We start from the raw sequence: 19,910 nt of genomic DNA, 5'->3' as shown, positions 1-19,910 counted from the left end.
ACAAAAGTGTTGCTCATAGATAATCCATCTATGCTGGTAGGAAAATGCCTTCACCTCAGAGTGAACTCTGATTGTGTACTTTTTAAAACTCCCCCTTTACAGGAAAAATCCCATTGTGTCAGGGCTAATGACTAATGTACAAAACAAAGCCTTGGAAAAGGTTGGGATCAAAAACTACAGATTTAATAACAGGTTTTAATATTTTTGCTTCCCTGGGACATGCCCATGTTGAAGTGTTTGCTTTAAAATTTCAAAGACAGGTTTTTATAAGGTGTTGTGGATGAATAAATGCTGAAACTGATCCATTTTAGCTTGTTGCTAAGTGTTTGCCAGGCAGTGTAATGGGGTCATTTTGTATCATATTTAACCCTTTCACACATAGTGGTCACTACAGTGGGCAGCTATTCAAAGGCTGTTTTCTTGTTTTGTGTCAGTGTTGATGGTATACTTGCACATAAACCACTATATTGGACACTGACGTGTCACTTAATACCCTGCCACCCACTGGTCGTTTAATGTTACTATAGATGTATGATGTGTTTCATTGTAATTTTTGTTATTTAATCCTGACCCTTGATTTTTCTGAAGTATTTTTATTCATCTTTTCATGCCTAAAGATGAATAAAATACCTAAGAAAAAAAGATCCTGATTGAGGTTTTCATAATTCATGCATGAAAGTGTTAATTCAACATTTTGAGGCTGTAACTTGTGGATAGAACTATTATAAGTGTAGCCCTGGCTATATAAGTAGCTCATTATTTAAATTTGTTCATTAATATTGATAGTTAATTGCAAATGTTTAATGTGTTCAAGAATGTATACAAATGCCTGCAAATTATGTGATGTGTGTCAGTTAAATGCACAACCTTTTTATTTGTATTTTGAGGTTTATGTCATTATTTTTGATATGGTATTGATATGTACTACAGCTCCAGTGAACCCTGAAGTAGTCTCAGGTAGAGGGGTGGGAGTAAGTGGGGAGTGTCGGGATGAAATATTATTTTACTGTTACTATTCATAATCATTATTATTATTGTTGCATCACTTATGATTTATCATTATCATTTCATTGACACATTTATTGAAACTGTTGATGTTACATTAAAGTCTGTATTTCAGGTGTGAGCATAAGCACATAATAATCTTTCATTGCAGGTGCAACTGTAATCATGTTATACACATATGGCATAATTAAAGAGTTGAAGCTCGGCCAAGTTAATTAATGGTTCGAAGCTACGGGCAGCGCGACGTCTGGCCGATCTATGGAGCAAAGTACAGCTATTGAAAGAATTGCCTACATGTTTACAGTACAATTTACCACATATTGCCTGTGTGCATTCAGCAGCCTGCTGCATTGAAGTTTGCCTGGTAACAGATGACGTAGAGGGGGGTCATGCACTAAGGTTAACAACACAGACACATAGTCTGCCTGAGTGAACTGACTGCAAATGTTGTGTACCTGCATACGTGACAGTTTAGTTCTGATAAGTCCAGAAGAGTGTAATAACAGGAAGCATCTGGCGGGTGGTACAGGAAGGAGCTGTTCTTTTTTGGAATATGTCCTCGCTGGAGTTACTGGAACATGCATGTTGTTTTTCATCTGCAGTGACGCATGTCACTGGTCATCATATCTATAAGTATCACACCCCAACTATTGTTCTGGGGACATTGAGGCTGATGTTTTGCAGAGCTTATCTTCACCACATATATGTGTTTTAATAAAATCATTTTTGTTGACCCACTATGGACCTTAAGTCGTGTGTCTCACCTCAAATCCGAATCGGGACAGGAGCCGTGTGCACTCTGCAGGAAGCGAGAGAGACGAGAGCTGAACAGTGTCAAGTGAATGCAGAGTTCATAGAAGGGCGACCGACGTATTTTCGCGTTGATGGATAGTTAACTGGAGTCGAGAACTGTTGTACCCTACTGTGAGGTAAATGTGAATTTTGTCTGACACTTATACCCAATGTTATTGTGTAAAACGGGCTAACTGCTAACCGCGATTAGCCGCTAGCGTAGCCTAGCATATTCGCTAAGCTCTTGTTCTGCTCTGTTTTTATTTATTAAGCTAATGCTAAGATTGAATGTTATCGCATGTAAACTGGCATTTAGCGGGGTTGTGTGATTCAGTAGGAGGAGACGGACGTCTTGCTGGCGTGTCAGAGAGGTCCCTTCTGCTGGTGTGCTGAAGTTATGTGTTCACGTGGGAGCACGTGGAAAGGACGACTGTGAGTGCTGCTGCCGCGGCCTGCTGGTAGCCGTGACCCAGTTTCCCCGCTATCCCCTTGAACTGCCTGGAGGTGTGAGTACTGTTGTTTGCACGTGCTTTTTATTTTTATTGCTTGGCAACAAGTGAAGCGACCATATTGTTTTAGGTCCCAACGCACCCGAGCCACGACTCAGGCCTGCAACGAGGGGTTTGCTAGCAGAAAGACTGTAGCACTTGAGGTGTGTGTGTGTTTGGTGAGAGTGCGTGTGGGCCCCCAATATTATTTGATTATTTTGTTTCTGCTGAGGTAGATACATTACCATTGTTTAACAAACTTTATTGATTTTACTTATTTTCTTTTGTGTTGTTAATTAAGCATTCACTAAAGTGGAGTTAACTTTATAATTAACCTACTTGTGTGTGATTTATTTCCATATAGTGTAGTTTTATTGCATATTTAATACCATAAGCATTAAAAAGGGAGTATCAATAGGAAAGTAACAACAGGAACCCAGGGCCCCTCTCAATAGAACGTGGGACGGGTGTTACATAAGTGCATGACTGCAAAACAGCAGTACAAAATTTCAGCCATTACTATGCTGTTGCTATGCAAAATGATGACACCATAATATCTGATATAGATAGGAACTTCCATTTGCTGCGCTTGGTGTGTCTATTTTAAATTACTGGAAAAATTCAACAACAACCTCAAAGCACTTTATATCATAAGGACACTACAATAATATAGAGAAAAAACCCAAATCAGACAACCTCATTTGAGCAAGCACTTGGTGACAGTGGGAAGGAAAAACTCCCTTTTAGACACATGTAGCTGTTAGGATTGGCTGTTTCATTGCATGGACTACATCAGATTTATCATATGCTCACTGTAAGTAGATATATTTTGCCTTGTGAAACCAATAAATGAATAAAATATTATTGGGACAAGTGAACAAAAAGCTAGAGTGTATCGGAGTCACTGAAAGTTTCAGTATAATTCAGGAGAGATGACCCAAACAGAGGGAGTACTCTGGGTGTAAAAGCAACTTTATTACAATTGAAAATGTAAACTAAAAGTTGTCAGGAGACTCGCGTCATCCAACATAAAAAGCATGCAAGCTGAAAAAAATATTGATAAACAATTTTACAAAAACAAAGAAGGCAAGATTTTTTTTCTTTAAGTAAACTAAAGTTTACGTGAGGAATCAGATGGTGGAGGGGACAGAGCACATGTAAGAGCAATCAAAGGTTGAGACAATGAGAGCAGGGCATATAATTGCAAAGAGGGAAACAAAAAGCAAAGTGCATCTAGAACAAGACGCATCAGAGAATAACGTTGAAAAAGGAAGTGACCAGAGACAAGAGGTCAAAGGCAATAGACAAAAAAAAGACAGGGAAAGACTGAGTGAACCTAAGAACATCAGAAACCCAACAAAAGAAATCAACAAAATGAAATTAGAAGCGAAAACTCGAGAAATCATAAAGAAAAAACATAGAATTTCTTGATGCAAGTCTGAATCATCCTCGCAAGGAAGATCTAGTAAATTGATTGTGTTCTTCGTGATGTGTTTCTTCCACTGAAAACGCCGGGACATCACAGAGTGTTCTTTCACAGGTTGTGGAGTTCCACAGAGCTCAATTATTGATCACCCCTCCAGGTACTCCTGCTTCCACCCACAGTCCAAAGACATGCAGTTAGTGGGGTTAGGTTAATCAGTGATCCTAAATTTCCCTTAAGTGTGAATATGAGTGTGAATTGTTGTCTGTCTCTTTGTATTAGGCCTGGGATGGACTGGTGACCTGTCCAGGGTGTGCCCGGCCTCTCGCCCTGTGCTAGGCTCCAGCCACCCCACGACCCTGACAAGAACAAGTGGAAGAGAATGGATGGATGGAAGGATACTTTTTATTTAGGTTTACATTGTAGCATTGTTTGTACAACTGTAGTACAATTTTTATGATTCACCTATTTAAATTATGTCAAGCTGGACAGGTACTAAGTGTCTGCTAGGCTTCAGCTCAGCCAACGAGAATCCCTGAACTGCATTTCTGGATGATGTTTGTGCTTTTGGAGCATTTGATGCAATTATCTTAACCAACATATGGCTTCAGTGCAGTTAACAGACAATCCAAGAAGTCCAAAGGTTTGGTCAGTGAAATTCTAGGATTTTATCTTAATCTTCCTTGGCAGTAATTAACAGGCATTTGTGCCTGTGAGATGCACACAACTGATAATTTAACACTTCACCCAGTCTGCTTATTGGTTCTGGCACTTAAAACCCAACATAGTGAGTCTATAATCAATGTGTGACATCACAGTGACTCTTGTGTACTATCTAAAACATGCACACAGTAAGCCTGTTCAGTTTGAATGGTGGTAGGTGAAGCTAAAGAGCACAAAGGGTTAGGCTTCGTGATCTGGGATAAACTGGACCTGGTGGTGTGATGTCCCTAATACTCACAGAAAGGTATTTTACTACAACAAAAACACAACCTGTAAATCATGGACTCCATAGAGTCCCATTCATTCTGGTCAAGCTCAACAGCGCCCCACTATGGAACAGGAAATCCACATTAGATGAATTCTACTTAATAAGATAAGATTTTTCTGTCTTATATCTTAAAGAGAAATTTTCTTTGTAATCAACAGTAGTTGGAGAGCAGTTTGTGGGCGGAGCCAGGCGACGAATGTGTTCAAATGTTCAGGCTGTGTTTCTGACAGATAAAGCGGAACCTGGTGGAGCAGTGGTGGTCATTCAGGCGTCCATCACTGTGAAGGTGAGCACAGTCTTCATCCCCTCCAAGACCGTGCCCAGTCCAGCTGTCAGGCTGCCCAGGTCTCCATCGCCTGAAAATGCACATTCATCAAGGGGAACACAGGTAAACAGGAGAAAATGTAACAGAAAGTTTTCAGATTTTTAATTGGACCTTGAGTTTTAAATTGCAGGTTAGAGAATGTTTTATAAATGCAAGAAATAGTCATTTTTATCCTTGTGTCTCGAGTTAATTGATATTAAGTGGCCGTACACAGTTAATGCAGCATGACAGGAGAAAATAACAGAGAATTTATATTTTCTGTTTCTGAAACAGACCTGCGCTCAATCCTGTATGGTGTCTGGTTCACCCACTCCCACCTCCCAGTTCTGGAGTCAGACAAACCGACCCAGTACAATTGAGGGATTGTATTATGGGTCACAAAGTCCTGGATAAAGAGACAATGACGGCATTTGGAAAAAAACAAACAAACAAACAAAAAATTATTGTTTGTGTGTGTGTGTCAATTTGTTGTGAGATGTGTTCCTGCTCTTTTGAATATTTGTCTCTGCTAAGACAGAGATAAATATTCAACAGGAGGCCTTTTCCCAGCATATGTTTGCAAATAAGAATTTGTATTTAATGACTAAGCTGTTTAAATAAAAATTACATTGACTCACTACTCCATCTTGTGGTACAATACAATATTGCACAATATTGCAAAAAAGTGTTTCATAGTAGATTATGTGACAGGTGTGGGCAGGTCTTACCCACTCCTTGTCGTTACGCAGAATGACCAGGTGGGCTTGTTGTGTTTCACACCAGTCTCTGGACCCAGTCCAGGACCGAGAATCACCGCTGAAGAAGTAACAGTTGGACTCAAACACAGTCCAACCCACAGGACAACAACCACCTGTAGCTGAACCTGACAGAGAGAAACAGTTACCACGGATGTGAAATTCAGTCTGCAGATGTGTAAAATGGTAAAATATGGTAAACGCACTGTTGTTGATGATGTGTTCAAGGGAACATTTGATGGCTGCAATATTCTTGGTGAGTGTGTCGATGAGTGCCAGCTGCTTCATGGCCTCCGACACTGATCACACAGCACAAACAGAAGTTAAACATGATGTTTAGAGTCATCACCAGCAGTAAAATCTACAGGGGGGCAAACAGACCTGAGGTAAGCCGGTCCTTGTTGTTCTCAACAGTAAACTGCAGCTGCTGAACTTGTTTAGCTGTTTCTAGAAAGAAAAAGATTTAGCATGTTAGCATGTTTGACACTGTGGCTAGTTCACTGATTAATTTAGAATATCTCAAAAATCCTTCACATAAGATGTTGTTAAGGAACACAAGGGCTATGGGAAAACCCCTAAAATTGTCTTAATATGAAATAGAATACGTGAAAGGCAGCTATTTAAAAGCACCTAGTAGTGAGACAGCACTGGCTAACCGGGGCCTCAAGGGAACTGGTAGCCTTGGGGGTTTAGGCCTCGATGGGGTTTGCCTTAGCGAAGACCAATTGGCCTGCTGACCCTCAGAATTATAGACTTTTTTGTATCTGGAACATCACTACAGTCGTAAGGAAGAAACCTGACCTTGTTAAGAAGGTGGAGTGACATTGGTAGTGATGTGTTCTGTGTGCCGAAGCTTCGAAGCATGTGTCGGGTAATCTCGGGGGAGTTTTTGTGAAGCGCATATCGAGGCTTGCTTTGATTACGCCGGTTTGTGCCAGATTCAAAATAAAATGGGCAGCAAAACACGGCTGATTTCCCCATCGCACTGTGTTGTGGAATTGGATTACAGGCGTGCTACATAGTTACTTGAGCGTTTCTTCTTCGATGAAGCCAGTAAGGAAGAGATTTTTTTTAATCTCATCTCTCCTAATAAAGTATGCACACAGAAATAAATATGAATGATAAGTTCCATAATATAAATAAACAACACTACAGATCCTATAATCTGATTTCTGTCTTTTAGTTTATTAAAAAGTGAAGCGCCACACACTAGTTTGTGTCATTATCCAGATGTAGATAAGCATGATTACACAGTTAAAAATTCTGTCCTGATAGTTTCCACTTTCTCTTTTGTATCAGACTGAGACAATATTCGGGATAAATAACTATGAAAACAATTTATTTATTTAGTTCAGAGGTTTACACATCACATCATTATAATCACAGAGCCTGTTTCACTTGAATCGTCCACTTGATGGCGCAGTAGAGCAAATGAATCATCACAATGCTTGGAACCATGTTGGACCGTCGACCTGTTGGAAAGCTTCAGTTCATCACCAGGCTTCATCTCACCATCACTAGACCTTGGCCTCACTTCTTTCTAAAGGAAGGATTGTGGAATCACAATCCCAGAAAGTGAAAGTCACCTCTATGAACATTTAGCTCACAGAGGGTAATCCTTTTGAATGTGCGCACTTGTGCAGCAGTTGAGAACACCAAATCTTCTTGGTTAATTTTTGATCGAATCCTACAGTCCTTGTTGGGGACTACATAAATTGCCGTGGTGCCTTCAAAAGCTCATGTGGGTGACATAGTAGACACCTATAGATTGCAAGCACTACCCAGTCTGATTTGAACCAGACTGGTATTTTGTTATTTCACTTCTGTAGCAGGCAGGGGTACAAACATCATGTTCAAGGTGGCTCATAAGTGCATATGGTGTTTGAGCACCGTAGGCTAAGGGTCAGTAATTAACTTTGTTGCCATATATTCTGATCTTATGTCTTAGACTCTCAGAGAGAAAAGGAGCACTGTCAAGTGATCACTACGTTCTGGTGAGTTGGATTAGATGAATGCTGCTGGTCAGACCCAGTTATCCCAAATGACTGGAAAGATCTGGAGCAGGTCTTGTCTTTAGGGAGCCATAAAATTCTGGATGTTGTGGGTTACACTGTAAATCCGCAAATCTGTTAACTTAGAAAGTCTTTACATATGAACTAACCACATTTAGTTTTCTAATACTATGTGTGACAAAGACATTGACTAACAGGCATTTTACCTTGAGCTTGATGCAGTGAGGTGTTAAATGACTGGATGGTGTCACTCATATTGGAAACTCTCTGATCCACAGACCACAGATATTTCGATGTCTTCGTGTCTGAACACACAAAACGACAGCAAATAAAAATAATATTTAGCTAAGCTTGTGTTATAGTAACTAAAACAGTGAGCATAGCCTATAATGGAATAAAAGTGACAGCCTTACAAAGCAGATCAGCATAATCACAAAAAGGTCAGTGGAGTAAAATAAGTCATAAAGAAATCTCTGTTTATGTGTCTGTTTTATACTCACTGGTAACTCCAAGCACTATGATCAGAATCAACAGGATCACAGCAGTCAGACCAGGAAATAACCAGCGTTTGAACCTGGACATCGGTGAGACGAAGTGTGGTGGAGAATCTGACAGACAGAGACAGACATAGTTACTGCTTCACAAGTAGATCTTAAAATCCTAAAATCAAATAAGTGGCCTACTCAAGCTCAAACAGATACCTTTGGTCCAGAGGGCAGTGTTGTCCCAATTATTCTCATAAGGTACGTCAGACATCGCGGCCACCTAGTCTGGTTAAATAAGAAATTTAAAAAAGTAAAGAAATCTGCACAAAAAGATTCTCAAAAAATAGCTATTCTAATCCTATTGCATTAACAGTGTGCTTGGGATCGTTGTCATGCTGAAAAATGAAGCGTTTAATTTTTTCATCTTTCTCAATGATTTGATTTACAGATACTGTTTATCTGCAGCACACAGTTTTTTGTTGTTTTTTAGACCTGCCACTTCTTTGTCCAGCCAGTTTCCTGATTTTCTTAAGTCAAAATTTTCAGGTAATAGTTATTTGGGAATCACCTTGTTGGTGCAAAAATACTTGATTCCTGTCAAACTGTATTATATCAGATAATTTTCATAGATTGAGCCACAAAAATGGGAACTAATGGTGTGTTTTTGCAGCAGGCTGCTAGTAACAAAGTGCCTAAAGATACAGTTTTAAAATTGGTTCGTTCTATAATGACGGTGATGTAGTTGTGGAAGGAGACAATCAAAAGGATAGTTCGATGGTTTGAGATATTTATTCATGAGTGGGTCTTATTGCTCCCATGTGACAAAGACACATCCACTCCACATTTACATTAATACCTACTGTTGCTTCACCTTTGATATCATATATGAGTATGTTGAAGACCCTTCTCTTGCTGGAGGTCTCCTGACCTCAACCTCCCCCGGACCTGCTGTTCCTGAAATAGTCTGAGTTACAGGGTACACATCTCGTATGCTCCCCTATCCTAACCTCAAACTGGGTTCATTAGACCCTTGTTCTAATTATAGAGGTCAGCAACATTTGTTGAGCCTGAAAATGTGCCCAAAGATGGAAGTTCTTTATGTCCCCATCGGTAAATGCGGTCTATGCTGAAAATCTTAAGGAACTGGACTGACAATGGGTGAAAAAGCAGCCAATGGAAAAAAAAAGACCTTTAGAAAGCCTGGAGAACTTCTGCTCAAGACCATCTTAAAGTCTTGCTGCTCGGAAGCAAAGTATAAAGAATCAGTTCTGCATTTTAATTTAACCTGTTATAGATTTGAATCTTTATGTTGAAAAGAATCAAACCAAAGCAGTTTAAATGTAAACTCTTAACTGGATTTATATTTTCAATAAATATACAAAGCTGTGTTAACATCAAGATGTAATAATGAAATTCAAACTGCATCTTTTAAAATTACTAAACTGATTCAAATATCAAACCCAATTCACACTGTTACAAACAAATTAATAATGAAAGAGTTTCTCACCTTTGTTCTGCCTCTGAAGTAGCAGGGATTCTCAGACATAAAGATTGATATTTCCTCCTCTTCCTGCCCTTCATGCAACTAGCTGTGTGAAAACACTCACTCATCATTTTTACGGGTATGTCACAACATTTTGGGGGTCTTAGCTTCGTGTTTATCATCCTTTTCGTTAGATTTTAAAGTGAATCAGCCCAAGTTTTACAGAAGTTGCTTTCAAAACTTCCTTTTTAATCAGAAACAGGCAGCCATTCCCTGCCAAAGAGCCACTTTTCAGTTAATACTTCCCTAAAATCAACCAAAACCTACAAAAACTGTATGCAATCTGTGTGACGATAATACCATCATAATATCTGACACTGACACGGCTTTATTCAGATGCTTTAAAAAAGTTTTGTTGCTATAAAGCAGAGGTGTAGATATAGAGACCAAAACTATTTTTTGTAATCAGGCTGTAACAATGTTTATTTCTGCTTTGAACTTGTACATTTGAATGTGAGAGTCTGTGGGTAAGGATGTCCTCCTTTAATGTCCACTAGGTTCGTCCCCTAGTTTGAAGTGGACAGCATTTCTACTTCAGGACCACAGACTTAGATAAGTTTACAAAATTACCACATCATGGTTAACTGACTCAAAGCATGGTTAAAGGTTACAGTGAAAATACTGTTAAAATATTATTAGATCTTGCTAATTATTTGGCACTGATGAAACACCTTACTGAGATGTTACATGGCCTAGTCCAGCCCTTGATGTGTGTTTTACCCACATGTGCACAATACAGCATGATGACCAAAAAGGATTAAAGAAAACTAACAAGAGAAACAAATGTGCAGCCACAAATTATTAGAAATAGCAAAAACAAAATAATGTCATGTCCTAGCATACGCTTGGTCACAAGGACCCCATTTAGAGTTAGGGGTAGGGTTTGGCTAACATTTACATCTTTATACATAATTGTATTCATTCAAATCGTAGGTTTTTTGAATAAAAAGTTCCTCATTAGTATGTAGCTAAAACAAAACCCAACTCCATGACCTAGTGAAAGTCCAAATTTCAAGAGGTCAGAGGTCAGCCCTCAGTGAGGTTGTCGTTTAAGAGGGAGGCGGACAGTGGGGCTGAGCAGATCTCACTGGAGCGCGGTTTTCATTCAGCATCTTCTTCATGTCCCGACAGTGCTGTTGTATTTCCAGATGTAGCATTGAGTTGTAGTGCAGGTAATGTTGGAGGATCTCCTCAGATTCTCCTCTGAGCACACCTGAGGGCATCAGGACGCTCATTAAAGAGCTCATGTGTTGCAATTACAGGTCTCTCTCACTAATGTTTTTCTACAGTTTCAGTTTTAGTCCATGTTCTATTCAGTCTTTAAAGTAAACACCTTAGGAAATTTTCTACAATTTTCTTCTACAGCTCCATATAGCCTCATTAACTCTGGACCTGCTGGAGAGCGCCCCCTGTAGAGCAGTAAGTCCAGAAAGTGGGATATCTTCATTATATTACAAGTTTTCGCGGTGTAATCTGAGAGCAGATGTGGGCAAAGCCAGGGAAGCAGGTGTGTTCAGGCATTCACGGTAGGTTTCTGACAGATGAACTGCATCTTGATGGAGCAGTGCACGTCGTTCAGGAGTTCATCATCATAAAGGTGAGCGCAGTCTTCGTCTCTGTGACCGAGACCGGTCCAGTTGTCCGGCTGCCCGGGTTTCCACCGCCTGGAAAAAACACACATACATTACTTATTATGTTTGTGAGCAAATTCTATGCAGAAGTGAGCATAATTGTCCTATTCTCATCTCCAGGGTTACAGCAGCTTTTGTCAAAGCTGGCATGGCTCATTTCTGCACTAAAAGCTGTGCTAACACTGAGTAAAGCTACACAGAAAATGCTGCTTCTGCTAACATGCTAATTTTGTTTCTACAGTGTCTGACAGGAGGGATTTGCAGCTGGAAACCGGATATAAAATTCCCGCCAACTCTGGATCACTTTCTTTTTCAGTCAAGTCAGTCTCTTTAAGGGCAGTCTGTGGACATGTGTGCATGTTTTTGTAATTTCTGAAAAACCTATTTGAAAAAAAAAATGCTAATAAAAGGGATGGCGTGTCTTTGAGTATGGCCCAAACATTTGGGGAATTAAATTCAATAAAAAGCAGGATAAAACATGGAAAAAGGAAAGTGGCTAGTATGATGCCAGTATGGCTTTATGATTTTCATCCTCTTTCATCTGGAATTGTTTGATTTTGATTCTTTCCATATCATTAATGCAAGACAGAAGAGAGGTCACACATCTTTTTTTTTTTTTTTTTTTTTTTGTAAAAGACCTGGGCTCCACTGTGTACGGCGTCTGGTTCACCCACTCCCAGCTCCCAGTCCTCCAGTCAGACAAACCAATCCAGTAAAAGTGAGGCATGCTCCTGCGGGTCACAAAGTCCTGGACAGAGAGAAGTATAAAGTAATTTTTTGTTATTTTCTTGTCTGCAAACTACTAAAAATAAAATAAAATAAAATAAAATGCGGAATATTCATAACTTGAAGGTCCTTTGTGTAAATTCCAGTTTTACCTCTAGAGGGCAGCATTTAAGCAGTGGATTTGTTAACATTAGCCTTGGTGCAACGTCCTCATGCGACTTTGACTTTTCTCAGTCTTCCATTTTAAATAAAAACTTACTTGCTTAGTTAAAGATGCTTTTGACTGTGTGCACATAAAGTTTTCAAATCTTTTCTTAAGTCCAGAAAATGTCAGACAGTACATTTAAATCTTAAACCTCGACTCTTTATCTGTGAGTCATTTTGAAGCTCTTTTCTAAGTGTTTCTGTCCTACTTCAGGCCTGCTTACAAAAAAGATAAATAAAATGTTGTCTTTATGGGTGAAAGAGTTAAATTATGTTTTAAAAAGTGTGCCATGCCCATGACATTGTCTAATGACACCTCTGAGGCTCTGAAGTCTCTGCTGTCTGAATTGTTGAGATGCTGTTAACCAGACACATTTTTACAAACTAGGAAACGTTACCATTCAAATAAAGACTCGTACATTTCATGCTGAATCGTGTGACAAGTGTGGCAGGTCTTACCCACTCCTTGTCATTGCGCAGAATGAGCAGGTGAGCTTGTTGTGTTTCACACCACTCTCTGGACTCGTTCCAGGACCGAGAATCACCGCTGAAGAAGTAACAGTTGGACTCAAACACAGTCCAACCCACAGGACAACAACCACCTGTAGCTGAACCTGACAGAGAGAAACAGGTACACAGGTGTGAGCGTCAGTCTGCAGATGTGTATTTTCCTGATATAAATATGGTATACACACTGTTGTTGATGACGTGTTCGTGGGAACATTTGATGGCAGCGATGCTCTTGCTCAGAGAGTCGATGACCGACAGCTGCTTCGGCGCCTCTGACACTGAACACACAGCACAAACACAGGTTAAACATGATGTTTGGAGTGATCACCAGCAGTATAATCTACAGGGGGGCAGACAAACCTGAGCTAAGCTGGTCCTTGTTGTTCTCAACAGCATACTGGAGCTGCTGAACTTGTTTAGCCGTTTCTAGAAACAAGGAGACTTAGCATGTTAAGCAACTTGGCAACTGGAACACTTAAAACGATGAGGTTTGGTTTAGACTTTCACATTGTTAATGTAAGTCTGCATAAATCCCTTATGAGATAAATATTTTAGTATCAGGGACCTGGGTCTGATGACCCAGGGGTCCTCCGCAGTTTTGGACTTGTATTACTTGTTATAAGTATATTTGATGCATGGTATGGCTGTCACTGGTTTCCCTGATTGCAGGTATGTGGGTGTGGGTGCATCTGGTAGGCTGGTTTACGGGCACCATTAGGCCTGGTGGGTGTGCCCTGCCAGGTGGCTGGCCACACCTGAGGAAGATGTTCACACAAACCTGCAGATGATCAAGCCTCTTCGAGGGAGCTACTTAGCAGTGTGGTGGAGCTCTCTCCGATGCTGGATCGTTTTGTGAGACTTCCTGTTAGTTTCCCAGCTGGAAGTCAGTGAGTGCGAGTTTGTCGCAGTGTAGTGTATTTACGGCTCCTTCTGTTATTTTCTCAGGAGAATTGCGGGACGAGAGGGCAGCAAGCGCGGGTTACACGAACACTAAGGAGCACATGCACAGAGCACTGACACTGGATGAAGACATGGCACGGGAGTCTGGGACACACAGGGATTTATTGGTGAATTACTTCACCACCTTGTAAATAAACACTCTGTCTAAACTGAAGAGTTTAACGTTTGGGTCCTACTTCAGAAATAGAGAGGAATTACTTTAAACCTTTAAATCAAGTGGTTTTAAGGAAAACAAGGGAAACAATAAAATCCCTCCAAATATATTAATTTGACACAAAGATACCGAATCTACTCCACTATAAATAAGCAGTGCTTTAATATAAATGTGTCATTTTAATTTAAATATATAATGTTTGTGGTGGAAGATTTCTTTTCTCATGCATTAATCACATATTTAATTATATCACATTAGTTATAGTAATATCACTTTCTCACTTTACCATAGTAAGAGCACTCCTTTACATGCATGTGGAATGTTAACACAGTGAGGCCATTGTAATTGGAGACATTAAACAGATAGTGAGACTCCTGCTTATCAGGGATGTAAATCCTTAGGTGAAGGCTAAGCAGAAAACAAGGTCATAATTCTCTCTGTGAGAGAGGAGGTATAGCCCCCCGTGAGAGGGGCCAACATGTAAGAGTTTGGGGAATGTTCTTTGTCTGTGTGTCTGTATATAAGATGTAAGGGCGGTGGCCACAAGGCAGAGATGGTCCTGGTGTTTCACTGGGATGCTCTCTCCACATTGCAATGTGTTTATTAAACCCACTTCAAATCAAGCTCACTGGGTGTGTTGCAGGTTATTGTTAAAATTTCCACAACATGTTTCAATATCTAGTTAAAAAAAAAAACACCTCTGGTGAGACACCAGCTCCACTCCTGGACTCAGATCCAGGACTTACATTTTGCATTGGGTAGCTCATTTATAAAAACTGACCTTCATTTAGTTTACATTCACGGATGCTTTTGTCTCCACGCTGCCACATTGTTCTGATTTTTTTTGTGTTTACATTGTCCACCGCTACTAGATAGCTGTAACTGCCATGATAGGCTGTGTGGCAGGCAGGCCGGAGAGGTGGACCCAAGAGCAGTACTCAGAACCGGCAGGTTAAACTTAAAGCACAGCTTTGTTGCTCGGAAAAAACTCCACATGAATAAAACATCCAAAAAAACAAAACAAAACTCTGAACATAGGAACTGAGCAACTAAACAGAAGTAGAAGACAAACACACAGCATACTGAGGGTAGCAAAAAATTAACGACACGACAGAGGGCAAAGGCAAACACAAGGCTTATATACACAGTGGAGTAATCAGGGAATAGGAAACGGGAGGGAGACACAGCTGGGAGAAATTGGGGCTAACGCGACAGGGGGAAGTAAAATGGACACTGACATAACACATGGACCTTCAAAGTATGACAGGAAACAAGAAACAAATCACATCAAGACGCAGACTTGACACTGACTTGACACAAAACCTAAAAACTAAATTCATAACCAGGACCAAACTGAAACCTAGAATAATAATAATCAAAACAGCACAACTAAAGAATCAGAACATAAATCATAACACAGAAGAACGGAAGAATACCAAAACACAAGAAACTGAAAATGCTGGGTCAAAATGACCCAGAACTGGGACAATAACTAGTTATGCTGTGGATCTAAACACCTTTAAGTTTGACGTATTAAATCTATATAAGCTAACCACATTCAGATTTTAAGTGTAGCAGAGTAATGTGCTGAAACTGTGTCCTGTTTTTGTTTTGTTTTTTTGTTTTTTGAGTGTTCTCCAAAAAGACGTTAACTAGTAGGTGTGCTACCTTGACTGTGATGCAGTGAGGCGTTCAGTGATTGGACGATCTTACTGAGGTTGGAAACTCTCTGCTCCAAAGTCCCCAGACGATTTGACATCTTCCTGTCTGAAAAAAGAGATGGACAAGGTCTACTGTACACATCCCCCAAAAAAGAGGAAATTCTTGTAGTATAGCAAACTAAACACTCTATAATACAATAAAATAATAGTGTAATAAAGAAATTTGCTCAACAAAGTAAGACAAACATAAAAAATTTTCAGTAAAGCAAAATCATTAAAAGAACAAAATGAAACAAAACTAGAGATGATAAACTAAAACGCCGATTTTAAAAACTGGCTCTATTACATAATGTAGATTCAATATAACAAAAACTGTAAATCAAATGACTTTTATCTTTCTATGGGTGAAAATTGTATTTATTTAATAATAATTTAATTTCAAGATGATGTCATGTAAATATCTATTGTGTGATTAGAGTTTAGTTATCATTTGTTTTATCTTTATGTCATGTTGAAGGATCAAAAATTATTTTCAATTACAAGAAAATTCTGTAAACCATCTTTGCAGTCACAGTGATTTAGCTACTAACGTACTCTGCTCATGCTGATTCTAATAATCATTTCCACATACAAGAAAAAGTTTGTAAGTGTTTATTTCACTAGAGACTATAAAGAATACATATGAAGTGGAAAGCTGAGATGGTTGAAAGTGTGCAGTGGAGGGATCATTGATATATTGGACATATAGGAAAAGAGAAAGACCTCAAAGGATGTTTATGGATGTAGAGGTGGGATTTAGCATGTGGATTTGGACCCCAAATGCAGACCTAGACATGAACGGCTCAAGATGGTGGCATGTACGCACGTATGCAGTGGCACAGTGCTTCCAACTACTGTGCACATTTTTGTGTTTTTCTACTATTTATATTTTATTCCAACACCGTTGATGTGGGACACCCAGAATTTAGTTGTACATTAAAAATGACAAAAGACTATTCTATTCTATTTCTATTTTAAAAGGCAGACTGAAAACGCAGAGCTTACTTATAATATTGGTAGTGCAGTGATGAGAATAACGGCGTTACAAGTAACGGCGTTACTAATGGTGTTATTTTTTTCAGTAACGAGTAATCTAACTAATTACTATTCCTATCATTACAACGGCGTTACAGTTACTAACAAGAAAATGTCGTTTGTTACTATTTCTCAACAAACAGACGGTTGAAGCTGTGTTCAGTTTACCGCATCTTATATCAGTTGCACAGAAGTAGCTGTAAGTAATCTGGACGCTACAGCTTTAAGCAGCTGCGCGCTCCCGCGGACGGTAATCACGATCACTGTCTAACACAACACCTGGAGCTCAGGGGGCAAAACAATCGCATGAGTGCTGCTGTTTGACTGAGGAAGAATAAAGGAGTCGTGGTAAGCCAATCACATGACCACTTAAAGACAAAGCAACAAGGTGATTTATACCAGTTTATAAATTGTGTTGATAGGCCACGTAAAACCAGAGTCATTGTAGCACTCTCGTGTAATGCGACGAGTCAATAATCACTCTCGATGTTAGTTCGCTGTAAAACTTTAATGCGTGCTCCAGCACACGACAAAACACACCGACCGTACTGGAAGAACAAAACTCCCCCCACCATGCTATTCCGGTTGGACTAGTCCCCCACAGTTATGGCAGGCCTGAACAAACAAATATTGCTTGGTGATCATTTAACCAACCAATGATCTACAGTCATGATAAACAATATATACGCAGCGTTTTTTCCTCAATAGTTTCATCACGTTTACTGTCTAAGGACAGCGCTAGCAAGCACTCTCTGCTTATGAGCAAAAAATAAAATAAAAACAACCAAAAAAACAAAAAAAAAACAGGAAGTTTTAAGAGTGAGTGAGAGAGTGACAGAGAGAGAGAGAGAGAGAGAGAGAGTTTTGAGATGTGAGAGATTTGTGACATTTAGCGTGTTTGGAGTGTGTAGTTAATGTGTTGTCTTGTGTAGTTAGTGTGTAGTGTTGTGGATAGTTTTGTGTTGTGTGTCAGAACAATGAGGCGACTGCTGTCTCCAGGTAGAAACAGGAGTGATACACCTGCTGCTGTCAGACCTGCAGGTATCAGGCTGTGATGTTCTCCTTTATAGCGGACAGAAATTATGTTTTTGGAGTGGCACAAATAATTTGTGTGGCATCTTATTGAATGCAGAACAGCTGATTGTTCTGTAAATAGATTGAAATGGTTATTTAATAAATCAAGGTAAAAGGTAAATGGATGCAAATAACTTGTGCATATGATTTTAAAATTGACAATTTATATTTGCATTTAAAGTTATGAAATATGATCATTAAACATGTTTGTGGTTGTTACAGTAACTTTTTTCTACTCGGATTTTATGTTTTTTGTCTGATTTTAGATCAATTGTGTTAATGCAGTATGTCAAAATGAAAACATAACTGTAAATTCAGACACGTGAGGTTGTGCTGAAAAGAATGATACCAAACAAGGCAAAGTAAATAGTTTTTAAAGGTGAAATGTGGAGGGAAAATCAAAAGTAGTTAAAATGGCCAATTATACCCTGGACCCCAGAGGGTTAAACGTTTTGTTAAAGTAACGCAATAGTTACTTTTCAAGTAATTAATTACTTTTAGAATCTTGTAACTCACTTTTTTGAAGAAGTAACTAGTAACTATAATTAATTACTTTTTAAAAGTAACTTGCCCAACACTGGTAGTGTGTGGGGGGGGGAAAAATACAAAAGAAATCTGGATACAAAAAGGTACAAAAATGCTCAGAAGAATCATTAAAACAGAAAACCACACCAACCAGAAACATGCCAGGAGGGGATAAGCATCCACTGTGAGTCACAGTCATTCAATAAAACAGGAAGTGAAATGTTGTTACAAGATGAGAAAAACAGACATGAATAAAGATAGGACAGGAACAAACAAAATACGAAAAGAACAATATAACCAAAACTACAGACATGAAGCGAAAAACAAAAGAAACTTAGAATCACCAGAAAATATTCAAAATAAACCAAAACTATGAAGTCAAGACACTGGGTCAGTGACCTAGGTCCATGACAGAACGAGGACATGCAGAGTGGTGTGATAGAGGAAGATCCTGGGGATAGGCTGAGATGTAGCAACTTCTAAAGACAGAAGCCAGAAGAAGATGAAGATGCTAGTGCTGCAATGATTTTAAAAGTTTAGCTCTCTAGAGGCATCAAAATACTTGACTGTTTTGTGGTTGTGTCTGTTTATGAAAGTATAAACTGGGGGTCCTCACAAATGACCTGACAACAGTGGTCACCACATTTAACCTAAACTAGAGTGTGTGTGTGTGCACGCACTTACTGGTACTTCCCATCACTATGATCAGAATCAGCAGGACCACGACGATCAGACCAGGAAACAGCCACCGTCTGAACCTGGATGCAGATGAGGGTGCTGGACTGTCTGCTTGACAGACGCTCAGTTATTACAGGTGCACGCTACAACCAAGACATTCCCAACTTAAATGAAACGGATACCTGTGAGAGAGAGCGTCGTCTGGTCCCAGTAATTCTCATAATATGATTCCTCCATTCTGCTCACCTCTTACTGTGGTTAAAATAGAGTCAGTCAAGTTACAGTACCTTTGGAGAGACAAACAAAAGTCTCAAAAACTACCCGGTGATGCCTCCCTTTATTACTTTCAAGTTAAACCGTAAAGTTATTTTAAACGTATTAAATATAAATTGCATCAAAGTAGTTTAAATGAAAACACCTGTAGCTGGATTTATGTAGATATTCAGTATATAAATACATCTATGCTAATCTCAACAAAAGCAAACAAAATCAAATTGTTCTTTCTACCAAACTCACTTAAATATCAAAGCTAATTCAAACTAATAATGGAGAAAGAAATAAAGTGCTCCTCACCTCTGCTCTGCCTGTGAAGAATCAGCTGGAAAGCATCAGATAAAAGTTTACATCACCTCCTCCCTCCCACCCACCAAGTAAGAAACTATGTGCAAGTACCCGTTTTATTAAGCGCATCATAATTATTTTTGAGGATTTAGCTCCTAGTCTCACATCCTATTTTAGTATTTTCTGTAAAATGAGCCTCAGAATTTCCCTTTTGTTCAGAAACATTTTCTCCCAGGGAGGGAAGCATTCCTCAGTCTGAACTTCCCTAAAATCAACCACAGTGTTCACAAATTCAAACTATGTGTAAATGCAAGATCACAAACAAACACAGACATGTGGTCTTAAAATTTAACA

General features: G+C 39.3%; 2 protein-coding genes and 1 long non-coding RNA gene across 3 annotated transcripts; 1 reads left to right on the top strand and 2 right to left on the bottom strand.

Moving 5' to 3' along the window:
- Positions 1-1,383: 1,383 nt before the first annotated feature.
- LOC146389681 (uncharacterized) lies at positions 1,384-5,643 on the top strand. The gene is made up of 3 exons (XR_014799773.1): positions 1,384-1,934; positions 2,132-5,087; positions 5,298-5,643. It is a non-coding gene; the product is annotated as an uncharacterized LOC146389681 (long non-coding RNA).
- Positions 4,902-9,832, bottom strand: LOC146389680 (C-type lectin domain family 10 member A-like). Its single transcript, XM_084923023.1, has 9 exons — positions 9,763-9,832; positions 8,472-8,540; positions 8,271-8,378; positions 7,977-8,075; positions 6,140-6,205; positions 5,965-6,057; positions 5,732-5,886; positions 5,300-5,409; positions 4,902-5,055 (listed from the first exon to the last, which is right to left on the bottom strand). Exons 2-9 carry the CDS (start codon positions 8,524-8,526, stop codon positions 4,902-4,904), a joined length of 840 nt encoding a protein of 279 aa, XP_084779149.1. The 5' UTR covers positions 8,527-8,540; positions 9,763-9,832.
- Positions 9,833-9,887: 55 nt separating this feature from the next.
- Positions 9,888-19,884, bottom strand: LOC146389679 (asialoglycoprotein receptor 1-like). The gene is made up of 8 exons (XM_084923024.1): positions 19,178-19,884; positions 19,002-19,103; positions 15,652-15,750; positions 13,230-13,295; positions 13,055-13,147; positions 12,819-12,973; positions 12,068-12,177; positions 9,888-11,462 (listed from the first exon to the last, which is right to left on the bottom strand). The coding sequence occupies exons 1-8, from the start codon at positions 19,230-19,232 to the stop codon at positions 11,312-11,314; spliced, it is 831 nt and encodes a 276-aa protein (XP_084779150.1). The 5' UTR covers positions 19,233-19,884; the 3' UTR covers positions 9,888-11,311.
- Positions 19,885-19,910: the final 26 nt, after the last annotated feature.

The sequence above is a fragment of the Perissodus microlepis genome, chromosome 3 (assembly GCF_051167445.1).
Source record: "Perissodus microlepis isolate ML-2025 ecotype Zambia chromosome 3, ASM5116744v1, whole genome shotgun sequence".
Lineage (NCBI taxonomy): Eukaryota > Metazoa > Chordata > Actinopteri > Cichliformes > Cichlidae > Perissodus > Perissodus microlepis.
This window is presented reverse-complemented; position numbering and strand designations above follow the sequence as displayed.

Bases quoted from the DNA above. Each gene is read 5' to 3' on its own strand.
- LOC146389680 (XM_084923023.1), bottom strand. From the start codon at position 8,526: ATGTCTGACGTACCTTATGAGAATAATTGGGACAACACTGCCCTCTGG. The intron at 6,206-7,976 runs GTAAAATGCCTG...TTTTCTTTCTAG, and splicing joins CTCACTGCATCAAGCTCAAG to AAACAGCTAAACAAGTTCAG. The intron at 5,056-5,299 runs GTCTGTTTCAGA...GTGCATTTTCAG, and splicing joins CCATACAGGATTGAGCGCAG to GCGATGGAGACCTGGGCAGC.
- LOC146389679 (XM_084923024.1), bottom strand. From the start codon at position 19,232: ATGGAGGAATCATATTATGAGAATTACTGGGACCAGACGACGCTCTCT. The intron at 15,751-19,001 runs GTAAGTGCGTGC...CTCTTTTTTCAG, and splicing joins CATAGTGATGGGAAGTACCA to ACAGGAAGATGTCAAATCGT. The intron at 13,296-15,651 runs GTAGCACACCTA...CCTTGTTTCTAG, and splicing joins CTCACTGCATCACAGTCAAG to AAACGGCTAAACAAGTTCAG.